This window comes from Saccoglossus kowalevskii, chromosome 17 (assembly GCF_978046115.1).
Source record: "Saccoglossus kowalevskii chromosome 17, keSacKowa6.1, whole genome shotgun sequence".
In the NCBI taxonomy this organism is placed as follows: domain Eukaryota; kingdom Metazoa; phylum Hemichordata; class Enteropneusta; family Harrimaniidae; genus Saccoglossus; species Saccoglossus kowalevskii.
In genome coordinates this window covers 14011576-14028754 of record NC_140657.1, presented here as the reverse complement: position 1 = coordinate 14028754, position 17179 = coordinate 14011576, and the positions used below count along the sequence as shown (strand labels likewise).

At 34.7% G+C, this 17179-nt stretch overlaps 1 protein-coding gene across 1 annotated transcript; it reads left to right on the top strand.

Annotated features, from left to right (window-relative positions):
- The first annotated feature begins 768 nt into the window (after nt 1-768).
- On the top strand, nt 769-16559 carry LOC100373608 (deoxyhypusine synthase-like). Its single transcript, XM_006812808.3, has 9 exons — nt 769-881; nt 8382-8603; nt 9124-9294; nt 10297-10515; nt 12947-13033; nt 14734-14839; nt 14974-15077; nt 15922-16047; nt 16452-16559. Exons 2-9 carry the CDS (start codon nt 8412-8414, stop codon nt 16530-16532), a joined length of 1086 nt encoding a protein of 361 aa, XP_006812871.1. The 5' UTR covers nt 769-881; nt 8382-8411; the 3' UTR covers nt 16533-16559.
- Nucleotides 16560-17179: the final 620 nt, after the last annotated feature.

The following is a 17179-nucleotide window of genomic DNA, read 5'->3' as shown; positions in this document are numbered from 1 at the left end:
GGTTTATTATGTACAATCATGAAGCTAATATCTCATGGTACAATGACATAGCATTATTTTGTGTTACAGTTATGCTTTTTGAGAAACGTGTCCTAATATTTCTTAAAAATTGCTATTTTTAGAACAATTCCATAGAACACAATGTTAAAGAAAAATTGCATTTTTTCAAGTTGACACTTTTTAAAACCCAGATTTTTTAAATAATTTAGAACAACAAAAAGTACTCCATCATTAACAAATTATGATTTTTTCAGCCTATGTCACCAGACTAGATTTTGAGATATTACATAATATCTCTGCCATAGGAACCTGTGGTAAAAGTGTTATAAGAGTGTCAAAATGGCGACTTTCCACTAAAATACAACTATCAATTTCTCGAAAAAAAGGCTGGTGACCCCCATCTTTTTTAGGTCAATATCCTTATACTGCCTTGAAGTACAATTCATTGCAAAACGAATAATTTCTGGGTATTTTAATTTATGAGTAGGCTTCTACCTTAATAAGGCAAGGAGTGCGAAAAATGTTAGGCTGGTGATCTGATCCCCCCCCCCCCCCCGGGCCCCATGCAAAAATTCTATTCTATCCTAAGTAAGTTATCTTTATTTCGTACTGTGGCCATTGGCCTTATGTACAGATACAAATAAATACATAATAAATTAAATTGGATCCAATCTATTCTATTCTATTAATCACTCAACATACATTGAAAAGGACGATAACGGACACAGTGAAAAAAGTTTTCGTAATCCCAGAATGCAATCGGTGACCCAAAATGGCAGCTCCCATGGTAGCTTCCTATCTTACATGCTGGTTGTGCAATATTTCGGATATTTTACGTTAATATACATAATACGTGACTGGATTTGCATCGGCGTAGTAAGGTAGGTCGTGGATGTGATATAACCCATGACTGATGTACGGTATTTAGTCAAGTTTGAAGACGACAAACACGCAAAAACTCGTCTCTTCTTTCGAAATAACACGGTATTTTAACGGTGAGAGGTCGAGAGAACGATTACCGTGACGTTGTACTTCAATGCCTAATTGTCGGACATCTTGCCCGAACTTCGGACGCTGTTTTTATTCGCCAGTAATTGCTACTATTCTACCGTTTTGAACAAGTGTACGCTCAAATATAATTCCGAGACCCTAACTCTCACAAAGTCACGCGCAATTTGCATCCACGATCATTACAACCTCGTTCTAGGGCTCTAGTTTTCAAGACGGAAATATGTATATATATATATGAATATGCACAAGGGCCCGAAGATCTAATCGTGTCAATACATGGACGTGTATATGGCGGAACGACTATGTTCACAGTACAGGGACACGAATTCGAATAGATCGTACATGTTACCCGAAACGAACTGTTAATTTGGGGGGGGGGGGTGTTCATCACATAAAGCAGACAATTTTTTCATTATTTTTATTTTCGATTCTTTCTTAATTTATATTGTGGACATTTTAATTTTTGACTCCCGTGTGCGAAGCACACAATGGGAGTCTTTGCAGTTACCCTGTCTGTATGTGTATGTGTGTGTGTTTGCTGCAGTTTATGCAGCTCTCTTGGTCGTGGTATACGTTGCGGGGCGACCAGAGAGCTGCAGTTCCCTTCTCTAAAGAAATGCACAGATTTTTAATTATGCCAGTTATGTATCATTAAAATTGTGATTGTAATAAAATTACCTCGACTTGCAGGAAAAAATAGACAAATATGTTCTCACAAATATATCTGTTACTGATTACAGCAAGCTATAAGCAAATTTGTCCGTGTAAATTAGACTATTTCACGTTAAAACTGTGCCGAAGTGCAACCTCTGATTGAACGCCGCCATTTTGAAGCTGACCTCTATCACGTGACTTGGCTCTTTCAGTGATGAGTGTAATCACGTGACTACAGCAGACGGCCATCGGCGCCTGTCTGGACAGCGCTTTATGTGATGAAACAACGGCAGACGGCTTTTTATAATTTTAATTTCATTTCACCATTAAGTGACTCATCTTTTTTTGAAAAAATCAAATAAAGTACATGTATTATTAAAAATATTTTTTTCAAGCAGTTTTATTTATATATTGTGAAAAATCTAAAAATAATTTTGTAACTTGTTACAAGTGACAGGAGCAGACAGCATGGAATTCACAAAGGACAAAATTGTTGAGTCTTTTGACCAGAATCTGAAAGATATTTTTAAATTTGACCTAAAAGCTCAACAAGTAGAAGGTACTACTTGTATTTTAAATAATATACACACATTGGCCATATTACCAACAGGGTATGGCAAAAGTATGATGTACATTTTACCACCAATGCTCCTCAATATTATGCGGAAAGAGACAACAAGCCAACGGGGTAATGGGTTTCAGCTTTAGAACATTCACTAATGCATTGCCAACAGTTTCTGAGGTTTTAAGTCTAGATGCAATGGATTGCCTGCGATACCCTTTAACTTTCTTCTGGAACTCATCTCCACAATGAATTCAAGAACCTGCCATTCTCAATGTTCAGTTAAAATGTCAACTGCGCATGCTTCATCATTGTCATGTGATCAGGTCACATGACAGAGGTCATCTTGAAATCCGTCGTTCAATCGATTAAATTACGTTCGGTCTAATTATACACTGAAATATATACTTTTCAAGAAGAAATAGTCCTTCATTTTTGGTCAGTAGATACCTAAGATGTTTGTGTTTGCAAGGATAACTTTTATTCGTTTTAAATTTCATTGAAATCGTTCGATAACATCAAAAATAGCGTGCGCCCCGGGATCCCGGGGCGGCGAACTGTGCGGTTCTCAATGGACGCGATCTGCAGCTCTATGACCGCAACGTTATATCAAAATAGCTTAAGCGGCCAATAAGAGCTGCTAAACTGCAGCAAGTGTGTGTGTGTATGGGTCCGTCTGTTCCACTGATATCTCAAAAACCATACATCGCATCGGTTTTTGCTGAAACTTGGTGCATAGATGCTCTGGGCCAATGCGCAGATTTGATTAGGTTTTGGTAGAAATCCATGCATATTAATTACCTAATTTGCATGATAATTAGCTCATTTTTAGCTGTTCCATGACTGTTCCACTGATATCTAAAGAACCACTCACTGGATTTTGATGAAACTTGGTGAAAATCTGTGCATATTAATCACCTAATTTGCATGATTAGTTAATTTTCGTATTTTCACGTATATCTCAAGTACTAATCATCACATTTCAATGAAACTTGGTGCATAGATCCTCTAGGACTATGCAGAGATCTGATTAGTTTTGGGGTAAATAATTGTGCATATTAATTAACTTATTTGCATAATTATTTAATTTTCAGCTTTTTCACTGATATCTCGACTACTAATCATCACCTTTCAATGAAACTTTGTACATAGATGCTCTAGGACAATGTACAAATATGATCAGTTTTGGGTTAAAATCTGTTCATATAAATTCCCTAATTAGCATAATAATTCATAATTGTTTGGTTCTGATCACATTTCAATGAAACTTGGTACATAGATGGTCTGTTACATTGAGTAGACCTTATTCGTTTTACACTCTGTTCATTTTAATTTTCTGATTGGCATAATTAGTTTTCAGCTTTTCCAACAATATCTCAAGTACAAGTCATTTTGAATAAATTTTTACTGTGTCTCTAATACTCTCAGCACACAGGAGTTCTTTCTAAGCTTTCTTTGATTTATCTTGTCGCCCACAACAAATTCTTACCCCCAAATCTTCTGATAACAGTGGTAAATATTTGAAAATTTATCAGCGTTAGTGGATCTGTAGATATACCCCCAAAAGTGCCTGGTCTTTTTGTTATTAAAGTGAATGACTCTGGTCGTACTTTAAGTTCCAAGGTGGTTTGCCTTCTTTGGAAAACACTAAATTTAGAGTGAGTATTATTGTCATCAATAATTTCATCTTGTTTTTTGTAATATTCACCTATGAGACGAATATGGCTACCTAGATATGTGGCAGTTTTCAGCATAAAGCTAGCTAAATATTAAACCTTTAAATGCCAAAGTTAACTTGAAAGGATGGCAGAGGTTTGGCTTTTGTCACTTCGTATGAAATTTGAAATCTATGAATGAATTCCGGCGATAAAAACAACTTGTATGTGCTGCAAAATGCCCTAAATATCGGGTATAAAATGGGCTGTGAAGTAGACGACAAACGCCCGCTTTGTCTGGCGTCATTTCGCCTCTAGAGGGCCAGTCAAATGACGTCATCAGTGAACACTGATAATTGAACCCATTCATGCTAGTACGTCAATCCCATAGAAGTGCTACTATGAAAGACCTTGTTAACTGACAATTTAAAATAAACAACATAAAATTTTGTGAAATAGGATAAAACACCAGAAGAACAATTGCATATCAAATTCTGTAAACAATTAGGGGTAAACAAATATCACTAAATCTATCTTGCAGATCAGAACTCAGAAAATACCCATTATTATTATGCATCTGTTACCGTAACGCCATAGGTTACAGCATGCCATAATTTTGCAGTATTGCACTGGGTATTTTCATCCTACCATATTAGGAAACATGAATTTAACTATTGAACGATTACGCACGTAAGCGTCCTCTAATAATAAAAATAAACATGGCTGCCTGCCCCCCAGGATTTGACCGGACCCGACACAAAGAAGTTTGATAAATCTGTTCTGTGAATTTTTGGCATTTCCATAGTGTATCCTTGGTAAGAAAAGATGTATAATAATAAGGTTATTACGAGGATACTTCAAAGTATGCACTCAGACAGTACGCATCGATACTCCCACTGTACTGTCTTTGTGCATACTTTGCAGTATCCTCATAATAACCTCATATTAGTGGAAATTAAAGAAACTCTTGATTTTAATTTATCACGGGTTAAAGGCAGTTGAAATTATACAAATTTTTTAATGGATTCTAATTTTGAATTTATGACTCACAATATTAAAAAGAATTAAATTAAATTCTGGAGATCAAAAATGAAAAAAATAGCACCTTAGTTTGTCAAATTCAAGAAGTTGTACACTTTTGAGCGTTATTTATCTATACTCAATTTAAAAGAAAGAAACACAATGACATGTTTAGAATAAGTAGCCATATATTAGAAATAGAGAAAGGGTGACATACCCAACCGAAAACATCTCTAGAAATAAGAACATGTAAAAGTTGTACACAAGATTGAAAATGAACAACATTTCTTTATGAAATGAATAAAGTATAAAAAACATTGCAAAAATTTCTTTCAAGTGTTGAATTTCCAAAAATTAAAAAAACAAACAAAAGAGTAAACTCATTATTCACCTAATGAGTACAACTGAAGACAACATCGTCAGACAGATTAGCAAATATTTATAAAACACTTTTTTTCTATTAGAAGAGATTAAAGGGTGGCAGTCGGCGCGCCGCGTCTTGTTTGATATGGGACTCATAGCGACGTATACAACGCGTGTAAAATACATTATTTATTCACATGGAATTCGAACACTCGCTGCGCGACGACCACTGCGCTTTAAACTGACTTCTGTTAACACTTTATTGCTATATACTGATAGAAATGTTATTTCTAATAAATTTATAAATTTCTAATAAATTTATTATTATTAAAGCTTGAAGTAATGTCACATTTTGGTTTGAAATTATATGGGAGTGGGAAAAAATTTGCTGCTCAAAAGGTTAAGTTACACTAAGGTCGTACAATACCGGTATATTTGCCATTGGCTCTAAAATATCAGTAAGGTCAAATTAAAAAAATTTTATGGTAGGTAGTACATTGTAGGTAAGATTTTTTTTAATTTTTATATATACTATATTTTTTTTTTGCTTACAAGGACTGTTTTTGCTGATGTGAGTGTTATAAATCCTGTTTGAAAGTTTTTATGCTACCTAGTTTTAAGTCTTTGCAAATAATGTCAGGCAAAAAAATGTTGGGTGAGGCAGTAATAATTAGGGTAGGTCAGGTTATATGAATTTGGCTTTATCTTCTCATCCTGCTACCAGGACCTGGCGATCTCATATGAAAAGGCAGTGGTCAACGTGCAGTACATGTTTTTGTTTCATGTAAACAAACAATGAATCCTATATTTAAATGGAATTGCTTTTTAGGTGCACAAACGTATTAAAATAAATCTACACTAATGCCTTTACTACTACAAACATTTATCTAACTTTTTGACTCCCATTTGCGAAGCACATAATGGGAGTCTTTGCAGTTAGTGTGTCTGTGTGTGTGTGTATGTGTGTCCGACTGTTCCACTGCTATCTCAAGAACCATACATCGGTTTTTGATGAAACTTGGTGCATAGATGCTCTGGGCCAATGCGCAGATTTGATTAGGTTTTGGTAAAAATCCATGCTCGTTAATTACCTAATTTGCATGATAATTAGCTAATTTTTAGCTGTTCTATGACTGTTCCACTGATATCTAAACAACCACTCATTGGATTTTGATGAAACTTGGTACATAGGTGCTCTGAACATATGCGCAGATTTGATTAGTTTTTGGTAAAAATCCGTGCATATTAATTACCTAATTTGCATGATAATTAGCTGATTTTTAGCTGTTCCATGATTGTTCCACTGATATATGAACAACCACTCATTGGATTTTGATGAAACTTGGTACATAGATGCTCTGAACTAATGCTAGGTTTTGATTAGTTTTTGGTAAAAATCCGTGCATATTAATTACCTAATTTGCATGATAATTAGCTGATTTTTAGCTGTTCCATGATTGTTCCACTGATATATGAACAACCACTCATTGGATTTTGATGAAACTTGGTACATAGATGCTCTGAACTAATGCGCAGATTTGATTAGTTTTTGGTAATAATCCGTGGATATTAATTACCTAATTTGCATAATGATTAGTCAATTTTCGTTTTTTCCACTGATATCTCAAGTACTAATCATCACATTTCAATGAAACTTGGTACATAGATGTCATATGACACTGCACAGACCTGATAGTTTTTATGGTAATATCAGTACATATTAATTACCTAATTTGCATAATTAATTAATTTTCAGCATTTGGTATCAGTACTAATCATCACATTTCAATGAAACTTGGTACATAGATGTCATATGACACTGCACAGACCTGATAGTTTTTATGGTAATATCAGTACATATTAATTACCTAATTTGCATAATTAATTAATTTTCAGCATTTGGTATCAGTACTAATCATCACATTTCAATGAAACTTGGTACATAGATGTCATATGACACTGCACAAACCTGATAGTTTTTATGGTAATATCAGTACATATTAATTACCTAATTTGCATAATTAATTAATTTTCAGCATTTGATATAAGTACTAATCATCACATTTCAATGAAACTTGGTACGTAGATGTCATATGACACTGCACAGACCTGATAGTTTTTATGGTAATATCAGTACATATTAATTACCTAATTTGCATAATTAATTAATTTTCAGCATTTGATATAAGTAGTGAGCATTACATTTCAATGAAACTTGGTACATAGATGTCATATGACACTGCACAGACCTGATAGTTTTTATGGTAATATCAGTACATATTAATTACCTAATTTGCATAATTAATTAATTTTCAGCTTTTCCATGGGTATCTCAAGTACTAATCATCGCATTTCAATGAAACTTGGTACATAGATCCTTTAGGACTATGCAGAGACCTGATTAGTTTTAGGGTAAATAATTGTGCATATTAATTACCTAATTTGCATAATTAATTTTCAGCTTTTCCACTGATATCTAAAGTACTAATCATCACATTTCAATGAATCCAGAATTATGCAGACCCAATTAGTTTCCGGTAAATATTTGTGCATATTAATTACCTAATTTGCATAATTAACCAACTTTCACACTGATATCTCAGGTACTATACATCACACATCAAGGAATGTACATGGATGCTGTAGGACAATAGACAGACCTGAATAATTGTGGGTAAAAATCTGTACATATTAATTACCTAATTTGCATAATTAACCAATTTTAAGCTTTCGCACTGATATCTAAAGTACTAATTATTCCATTTCAATGAAACTTAGTAAAAAGATGCTCTAGGACAATGTACAAACCTAATTAGTTTGGGGTAAAAATCTGTTCATATTAATTCCCTAATAAGCATAATAATTCATAATTTTTTGGTTCTAATCACATTTCAATTAAACTTGGAAACATAGATTTTCTGTTACATTGCGCAGACCTCATTAGTTTTACACTCAAATCTGTTCATATTAATTTTCTGATTTGCATAATTAGTTTTCAGCTAAGTAATTTCGAATTATATTTAATGTGTCTCCAATACTCTCAGCACATGGGAGTTCTTTCTAAGCTTTCTTTGATTATGTTATTAATTTTTATCTTTCCTGTTTCTGTTTTATAGCGATAAGTTTTACCAGCTGCAGATCGAAGCATGGCAGCGGCACCATCCACAGCCACTGACGCCGTCTTGGTGAAAAGCGACGAAATGCCATCAGATTCAGTAAAGGTGAAAGGTTATGACTTCAATAAAGGCATTGACTTCCATGCTTTGTTGGAAAGTTATAAAACTTCAGGTTTTCAAGCGACAAACTTTGGATTGGCAGTCGAAGAAATCAATAAAATGGTGAGAAACCTGTAGTAGCTAATATAATTAGAATTTATTTCACACTAGGAAGTAGTTTTGTGTAGCCATGGTATTTGTCGTTCGATGCAATTCATATATCATTATCGTTAGCAATGTATATTTGGCTTAGATAGGAATACATTAAAGCAGGAGGGTGGTCACTTGCACACACACAGGAATTGAGTCCCGAGCAATGATAACAACACACGCTAAAAACGCAAGGACTCATGGGTAGATGCTTGTTTGTAAACAACGACACACTATGGTTATCTGACGCATGCGCAGGTGACGACTCCCACGCTTTAATAATTTACAGGGTTTTGATTTTGTTATATTTGTTGATGAATAAAATCTGCTAATTTCAACCATAACCATGCAAAATTGACAATAAAACTTAAATGTTTCTCTGCCAAATTTGTGAACTGATATGGAATATGCTGTGAATGTGCAATAACAATACGGCTTTAAACGTGCTCATTGTTAACCCCAAAAAATTAGAAAAAAATGGTTGTCATTTCAGTTACGAAAGAAGTCTGAACCAATCGAAGACCAGGAACAAGCTGATACGTACAAGTCGTTGAATCCATGTAATAGAAAGAAAACTAACTGTACAATATTCTTAGGATACACTTCAAATTTGGTTTCATGTGGTGTTCGAGAAACAATAAGGTACCTTGTACAGCACAATATGGTGAGTATTATTGGATAGGATTTCAATTAATCTGAAAATGAAAACTGTTGTGGCAAATAGCATCTTCCTCTGTCAAGTTAAAGGGCGGTAGTCGTCGCGCCATGCATGCGCGAGATATGGTTCTCATATCAACAAAGATGGCGACTTTGACTATTGCACAGTTCAACAAGCTAAAACTGAGACGTTACCAAGCCTTAATTAGGTATTCTATTAGTTGATTGGAACATATTGAAGGAGTCATCGGAGGTAATTAAAGCAAGTCACGCCCAGGTCAAACCTTGTACTTGTGATTTCCATTAGAAAAGTGCAATGAATTGTGGGAACATCAATTTTTATCAACACAAATGTTGCACATGTGCAGCGCGACGACTACCGCGCTTTGCTGAAGCTATTGGCTCACCACTTCACCTTGGTAGATCCTATTCAGTGAATGTATATTCCAGTGTACGCTCTTTGGCAATTCAACATTCAACTATTTTAAAGATATTTCAGAGGTGCTTTTATTTAGATCTGTATACTTTATCAAGGTCAAATAATCTTTAGGGTTGACACAAGCTTAGGTTTGTTGGGAGTATGTTTATATCAAGTTCATGAAACAATGCAATTTTGATAATGCTTTGAAAAAAGAAAGGTGATTTTTCCCGACAGATGGCGCATATTTTAAATTGGAAGAATGTGGGGTTAGGGTTAGAGTTAGGGTTATCTGAGACAAGTTCATCGAAAAATACAAGACTTCCCAGATGAAGGAATGAGTCAACAAACTGGAGCAACCCAAGGTACTGGCACTCAGACGTCTTGAGTATTCACATCTTGTATTTGTCACTAATCATAGTGCATCTTACAATGTTACCGTACTTTAGTTTGATAAGATGCATTCTGATTGGCCACATCATTAAGATATTTTTAGGTAATATGTGAATTGGTTCAAATGAGACTGCACAGTTACAAAACTTTAAGTGCCAGAAAGGATATCAGACTTTATGAAATAATTGTTAATTGCAGGTAGACTGTGTGGTGACAACAGCAGGTGGTATTGAAGAAGATCTTATCAAGTGTTTAGGACCCACATATGTTGGTGATTTTCAGCTGTCTGGAAGAATGCTGCGTGAAAAGGGGATTAATAGAATTGGCAATCTTCTTGTACCAAATGATAACTACTGTAAATTTGAAAACTGGATACTTCCCATTTTGGATCAAATGTTGTTAGAACAAAAAACACAGGTGAGAACTTCTGTGTTTATTTGCAACAAATATTTACCTCTCGGGGCAGGATGCCAATTTCTTAGCAGATGCAATCCCTGCTTTATTGGAATAACAATTTTGTATGCATATCCATGTATATTAAGTGGCTCATTTGCGTAACATTATGCTCATGAATATATTTTGTTTTGTTCTAATCACCACATTCAAAATATCCCACTCAGAGTGCATCTACAACTACAATGCTCTCTGTGGTGTGACACCTTATGTTTAACGGTCAGAGCTTTGTTGTCACAGGGTCCCCTGTGTGCTGTTCACTCACACATCAGTTGAATAACATGAGAGGCACTGTGGGTTCTTTTGCCCAACAGTTGTTGTTTTAAATAAATATTAACACCAAACAGTAATGAGACTTGCCTCCAATACGGTGGTTCTCAAGGTATACAACTAAAGAAATGGGAGACTTACAACATTAAATACACATGCATACATAAATGTAATACAAGTAGCAGAATGTATATGTACAAGAATGTAATACTAGTAGCAGAATGTATGTGTACATGAATGTAATACTAGTAGCAGAATGTATGCGTACATGAATGTAATACTTGTAGCAGAATGTATGTGTACATGAATGTAATACTAGTAGCAGAATGTATGTGTACAAGAATGTAATACAAGTAGCAGAATGTATGTGTACAAGAATGTAATACAAGTAGCAGAATGTACGTGTACAAGAATGTAATACAAGTAGCAGAATGTATGTGTACAAGAATGTAATACTAGTAGCAGAATGTATGTGTACTTGAATGTAATACTAGTAGCAGAATGTATGTGTACAAGAATGTAATACAAGTAGCAGAATGTATGTGTACAAGAATGTATAAATACAAGTAGCAGAATGTACGTGTACAAGAATGTAATACAAGTAGCAGAATGTATGTGTACAAGAATGTAATACTAGTAGCAGAATGTATGTGTACAAGAATGTAATACAAGTAGCAGAATGTACGTGTACATGAATGTAATACAAGTAGCAAAATGTACGTGTACATGAATGTAATACTAGTAGCAGAATGTATGTGTACATGAATGTAATACTAGTAGCAGAATGTATGTGTACAAGAATGTAATACAAGTAGCAGAATGTATGTGTACAAGAATGTAATACAAGTAGCAGAATAAATGTGTACAAGAATGTAATACAAGTAGCAGAATGTATGTGTACAAGAATGTAATACAAGTAGCAGAATGTACGTGTACATGAATGTAATACAAGTAGCAGAATGTACGTGTACATGAATGTAATACTAGTAGCAGAATGTATGTGTACTTGAATGTAATACTAGTTGCAGAATGTATGTGTACTTGAATGTAATACTAGTAGCAGAATGTATGCGTACATGAATGTAATACTAGTAGCAGAATGTATGTGTTTTTGCTTATTGATTGCAAATGTTTTATGAAGTACGATGCATGTATCATTTTCCTGTATATGGAGATATCTGTCAAAAATCAGTCTCTGTGTTTGCCTTTTGAAAATGGCTGGAGAGTTGAAAATAGCTTAAAGCAATGAGGCAGTGTATGGGAGTGATTTTAACGTGTTCAGAAATAATTTTACATGTGTAAAGTTAAAGCGACAATGAAGCGTGTCGTTGCTTAACAAACAAGCATCTACCCATGAGCAGTGTTTTTACTAGGCGTTGTTAGGCCAGACTTTTTTTATTCCTTGTTTCCCGAGTTTTTACAAGGCAATTTTTTTAGGAGGGCGTAAAAAAAACAAAAATATTATTTTTCCCATTAGATTTGTGTGATTCTCAAAGAATTGTAAGTGAGATCATTGATCGGAAAGAAGAAATGAAATACAATTTTATTCCATGTATAACCTTGTTCTCATCTGCGTGAGACTTCGGTACTTTGATCATGATACTCCCACGAAAATGCAACTTGGGTTTATTTTATGCGGCGGGCGAAAAAAAAATGAAGATAAAAATAAATTTTTTTTTAGCAAGTTTTTGCACTTACAAGTCGGTGGGCGCGAGAAATTACTGTTACGCCAAAAGAAAATTTTATTTTTATTTCATTTTCGGCTCCTGTTCATTCAACGGGTTCGCGAAACAAGGGATAATAAAAGTCTGGCCTTATCGTCGCTTAGGACTCAATTCAGTCAAGTTTATTTTACAGCTCCTTTTGGTGAAATTTTGCACGAGATATAAGTTTAGTTTTCAAATAGCAGTATTTTTAATTGAGACAAAATTTGGGCATGTGAGAGGTATAAGACAGACACATGTATACAACTGGGAAGACACTATATGTGTTAATTCATTCAAGTTTTCAGAGAGGGGTTTTCTATACCTAATTACCTAATTACGGAAAAAACAAATTGGAGGGAAGAGTTGTTTTTCATGGTTCTGTCAGTAACTTACTTAATATATTTGATTTTTCCTTACAGGGAATTAAATGGACGCCTTCTACAATGATTGCAAGGCTCGGTAAAGAAATTGACAACCCAGAATCTATTTATTATTGGGCATATAAGGCGAGTGAAACTGAGACGAGACTTGTTTATTCATGATATGATTTGTATAATTTGTTAATTTCATTATCGCTTTTGGCATCAGTAGCTGTTTTGCTTTGTCACCTTGGTGAAAATATTATTATAATATATTGTGCATTGTGCAGGCTACGATGTGTATGTGTCAGTTGGTTATTACATAATTCCATATTTGGAATTTGCATTCCCAAAAATGATGCAAAGATACCCAGTGCAATTCTGAAGAATCATTTCATGTTTTACTATGTTGGTAGGATGACATATGTATAATATGAGGTTATAACGAGGATACCTAAAAGTATGCACAAATACAGTACAATGGGAGTAACCAACAACACGCAGCGGAGGTCGATGCGACGGCAAACTGTCTAAGTGCATACTTTGAGGTATCCTCATAATAACCTTATTATTATACATCTTTTCCTTCCAAGGATACATCATGGGAATGCCGAAATCTAAAAAGTTTAGAACAGAATCAGTGAACTTCTTTGTGTGGAGTCCGGTCAAACCCTGGTGGCAGCCATGTTGGTTTTTATTATTAGAGAATGCTTACGCACGAAATTATTTTGTATTTGAAATTCCTAATATGGTAGGATGAAAATATCCCGTAAAATACCACAAAATTACGATACGCTGTAATTTATGTCGTTACGGTGACACATGTATATAATAATAATTATGTTTTGTGTGGAGATGTTAACATTTCAGATTCAGTTTGGTACCAAACGTGTTGATTTTGTATTTGGAGGCATCCATTTTATATTGCCTTTGCAAAATGTGAAAATATGAGAAGTGAATTTTTAATTTCTAATTTGATTTGAAGCAAGGCATAATATAAATTTGTTAAAATTCAGTGTGCATACGTATATTGTAAGAAATTCTGAGTATTTGAGCTTGAAAAAAACAGTAGAGTAAGCAGACTCTCAAATAAACGCGGGTGTATATGCATTACCAAGCATCAACCAAATGCACCAAATCAATCTCGGCAACAGGCTAATTTGAATATCACATGTCCAACTCAAAAATACTAAAATTGTTTTCAGTATACATAGATGAAAGTATCGCCTTCACACTTAGAAAGTTACAGTATCCATCTCTGCGATCGAATCGAATCAACCTTTAAAAGTTCATGTTTGCTTTCACACACCCTCTAATGAATAATCAATGACATCATGAATAATTAATAGCAGTCAAATGCCCGCAGATGCGTCCAGTCGGGATTTCTTTAGCAGTCGGGTTAGTTTTCGCAATGACGCTAAAAGGACTAAATGAACAATTAACAAAAAAGAATTCAAGACTTTGCTAGTCTAAAAGAACCAATACGACACCATTCACACAATGTACTCCAGGGCAGTCTGTCTTTTTCATATATTTTTATATAATCTTCTGTCTGGTGAAAATGAAAAACTGAATAACATACCTTATCTGTAAACACCACTCATCTAAAAATTGAGAGTAAAATGTCATCTGACTGATAGCATTGAGAGTACATGTCTGTCAATGGTGAACTCAATCCACACTTGAAAAATGTGATGCACAGACCGTATCATAGAAACCACTAAACTTTTCTATTTCTGATATTTTGAATGCTCCCAATGTTCCACACGTTATTTGTTGTCATGGTTACCTGTGAGTGGCTCATATTTAAATTACAAATTTGACATAACTATGAAATATTTTTTCAGAATAATATCCCAGTTTTCAGTCCAGCATTGACTGATGGTTCTATTGGTGACATGATTTATTTTCATTCCTATAAAAATCCTGGATTAGTTTTGGATATTGTGGAAGGTATGTATGTACAATTGAAAATTTGATATTAGAAAAATTTTGCACTAAAATTTGGACGGTAACAAATATGCACTTTAAATCAACACTGAATATTGTTGTTGTTGTTGTTGTTGTTGTTGTTGTTTATGTTCCAGATATTCGTAGAATGAACAGTCAAGCTGTGTATGCAATCAACACTGGGATGATAATAGTGGGAGGTGGACTTATGAAACACCACATATGTAACGCTAATCTAATGGTAAGTACCGGTATGCTGTAAAACCATCTATTTTTACTAGCATTTTAATTCCACTATTTTGATTTTCAAGCCTTTTTTATATTCTACTGTTTTTTTAAGTGTTCAAATGGATTTAATTTAGCGAATTTTATTTATTAGCGTAAATAGCGGAATTAAAACCCAGTGAAAAATTAATACATTTACAGTATAAGATTGTTACCTGAATACCACAAAATATGCCTGAAGACAATTATTTACATGTAGCTTGCTTAGTTAAAGCGGGAGGGTCGACACCTGCGCACACGTGGGAATTGAGTCCCAAACGATGATAACAACACACGCTAAGAATGCAAAGGCTCATCATGTATGTATTGGGGTCTAAAAACTAACTCTGCGACGCGATTGTGCAACTCGCTGAATGTCGATTATTGCACTCTGTGACGTGATCGCAGTGTCACTCTGCGAAGAGCACGATTCCTATTGGTTGGTGGGTCGAACAGCGCGAATCCCAATGGTCGATGTTCACTGCATGACATATAAAAAAAATAATTTAAATGGTAAAAATGGTACGGTAAAAAAAAAAGTGTGTAAACACTATGTACCGGTGACATGCTGTTCGGTGATCGGCAAGCACATGGAAGACAAATTGTGGGACCAAACAAATAACACATGGTTTACGGTGATTGAACACTGTAACACACATCACACCGCTGGCTAGAAAAATTAAATAATGTAACGTGCACGTTGGTTTTGACTGCCTATTTACGGTGTAAGGTTATCGCCATCTTGGAGTTGTAAGGCTTCGTCCTGACGACTATGCTCATTAGAATTCTATAGTGTTTAATGTTTAATCTATTCCTGACAGCGCAATGGAGCTGACTACGCCGTGTACATCAACACCGCCAGTGAGTTTGATGGATCTGATTCCGGTGCTCGACCGGATGAGGCCATATCATGGGGGAAGATAAAGAAAACAGCAACGCCTGTCAAGGTAACATTTTGTTGATTAAAGTATGAGTTACTACAGTGAGTTTGTACCCTCGGGTGACGGATCTACGTCACAAGACGTTCCACGTTGCTAAGACTCGCACCACTCTACCATGTATTTCTATGGGCTCTGGGCGAGCTGCTGTGGAACGGTGCCAGTGAAAATAGATAAATTTGAAAAAAAACAGAACAAACTCAACTTTGAAGTACATGTAATCCTGGACAACTAAAATAGCTTGAAACTTGAAAATAGCAGAAACAATGTATAAATGCTTCTAGCTAAAATGAAAAATGTTTGAAGAATTTGGATATACATTTTAAATACCTGCCTGTCTTTTTTGTCATTGGTATTACATAAATCTATGCATTTCTAATGTTACCTGCATGTTATCTTTATTCATTTCAAAGATTTATGCTGATGCTACCCTGGTACTCCCACTGATAGTCGCTGAAACGTTTGCCAGAAATTTTAAAGCAACTCCAGAATAAGAGAACAGCAGTTCTTTAAAATAACTATTCAATATATAGGTTGCTATACATTTGTTTAATGTTGAGTAAACATGTGATCACTACCACAAGTAGAAGGACATCTCACACTGAGGACAGTCATCGGAACTCAAACGTCAAGCTCAGTGATGTCATAGAATAGCCAAGTATGGACAGCGACATATAATATTGTAGTGTAACAGAATCTCATAACACCATCTTGACACGTACTGGGTATGGGCGTTATGTTCACATGAAACATGGGTGTGTCCTGTTTTCATATTTCCAAAAGCAAAAATACAGTATTTCCTTCAGTCTTTATATTTAATATTTACAGGTTAGCACTTTAAAGGTTAAAGGTTAAAAGGTGAAAAAAAAACATGCTTGTACAGAATCCTCTCTGACCAATCACATTGAAAGAAGAGTATAAGCTAATAATATGATGATTTACTACATATTTGTATGTTTTACTAAAAAAATATTGTCTTGTAGCGAACATGTTTCTTTGAACCTTATGTTGTGGGCAGGTTATCACAATTCTGAGAACATTTAATTTTAAAGGTGAATATATTACATGTAACTAATAAAGAAGTATGTAAGGGGGCTTCTACAGGGTAGTTATGCGTGGAAAAGATGTATCAACTGTATTT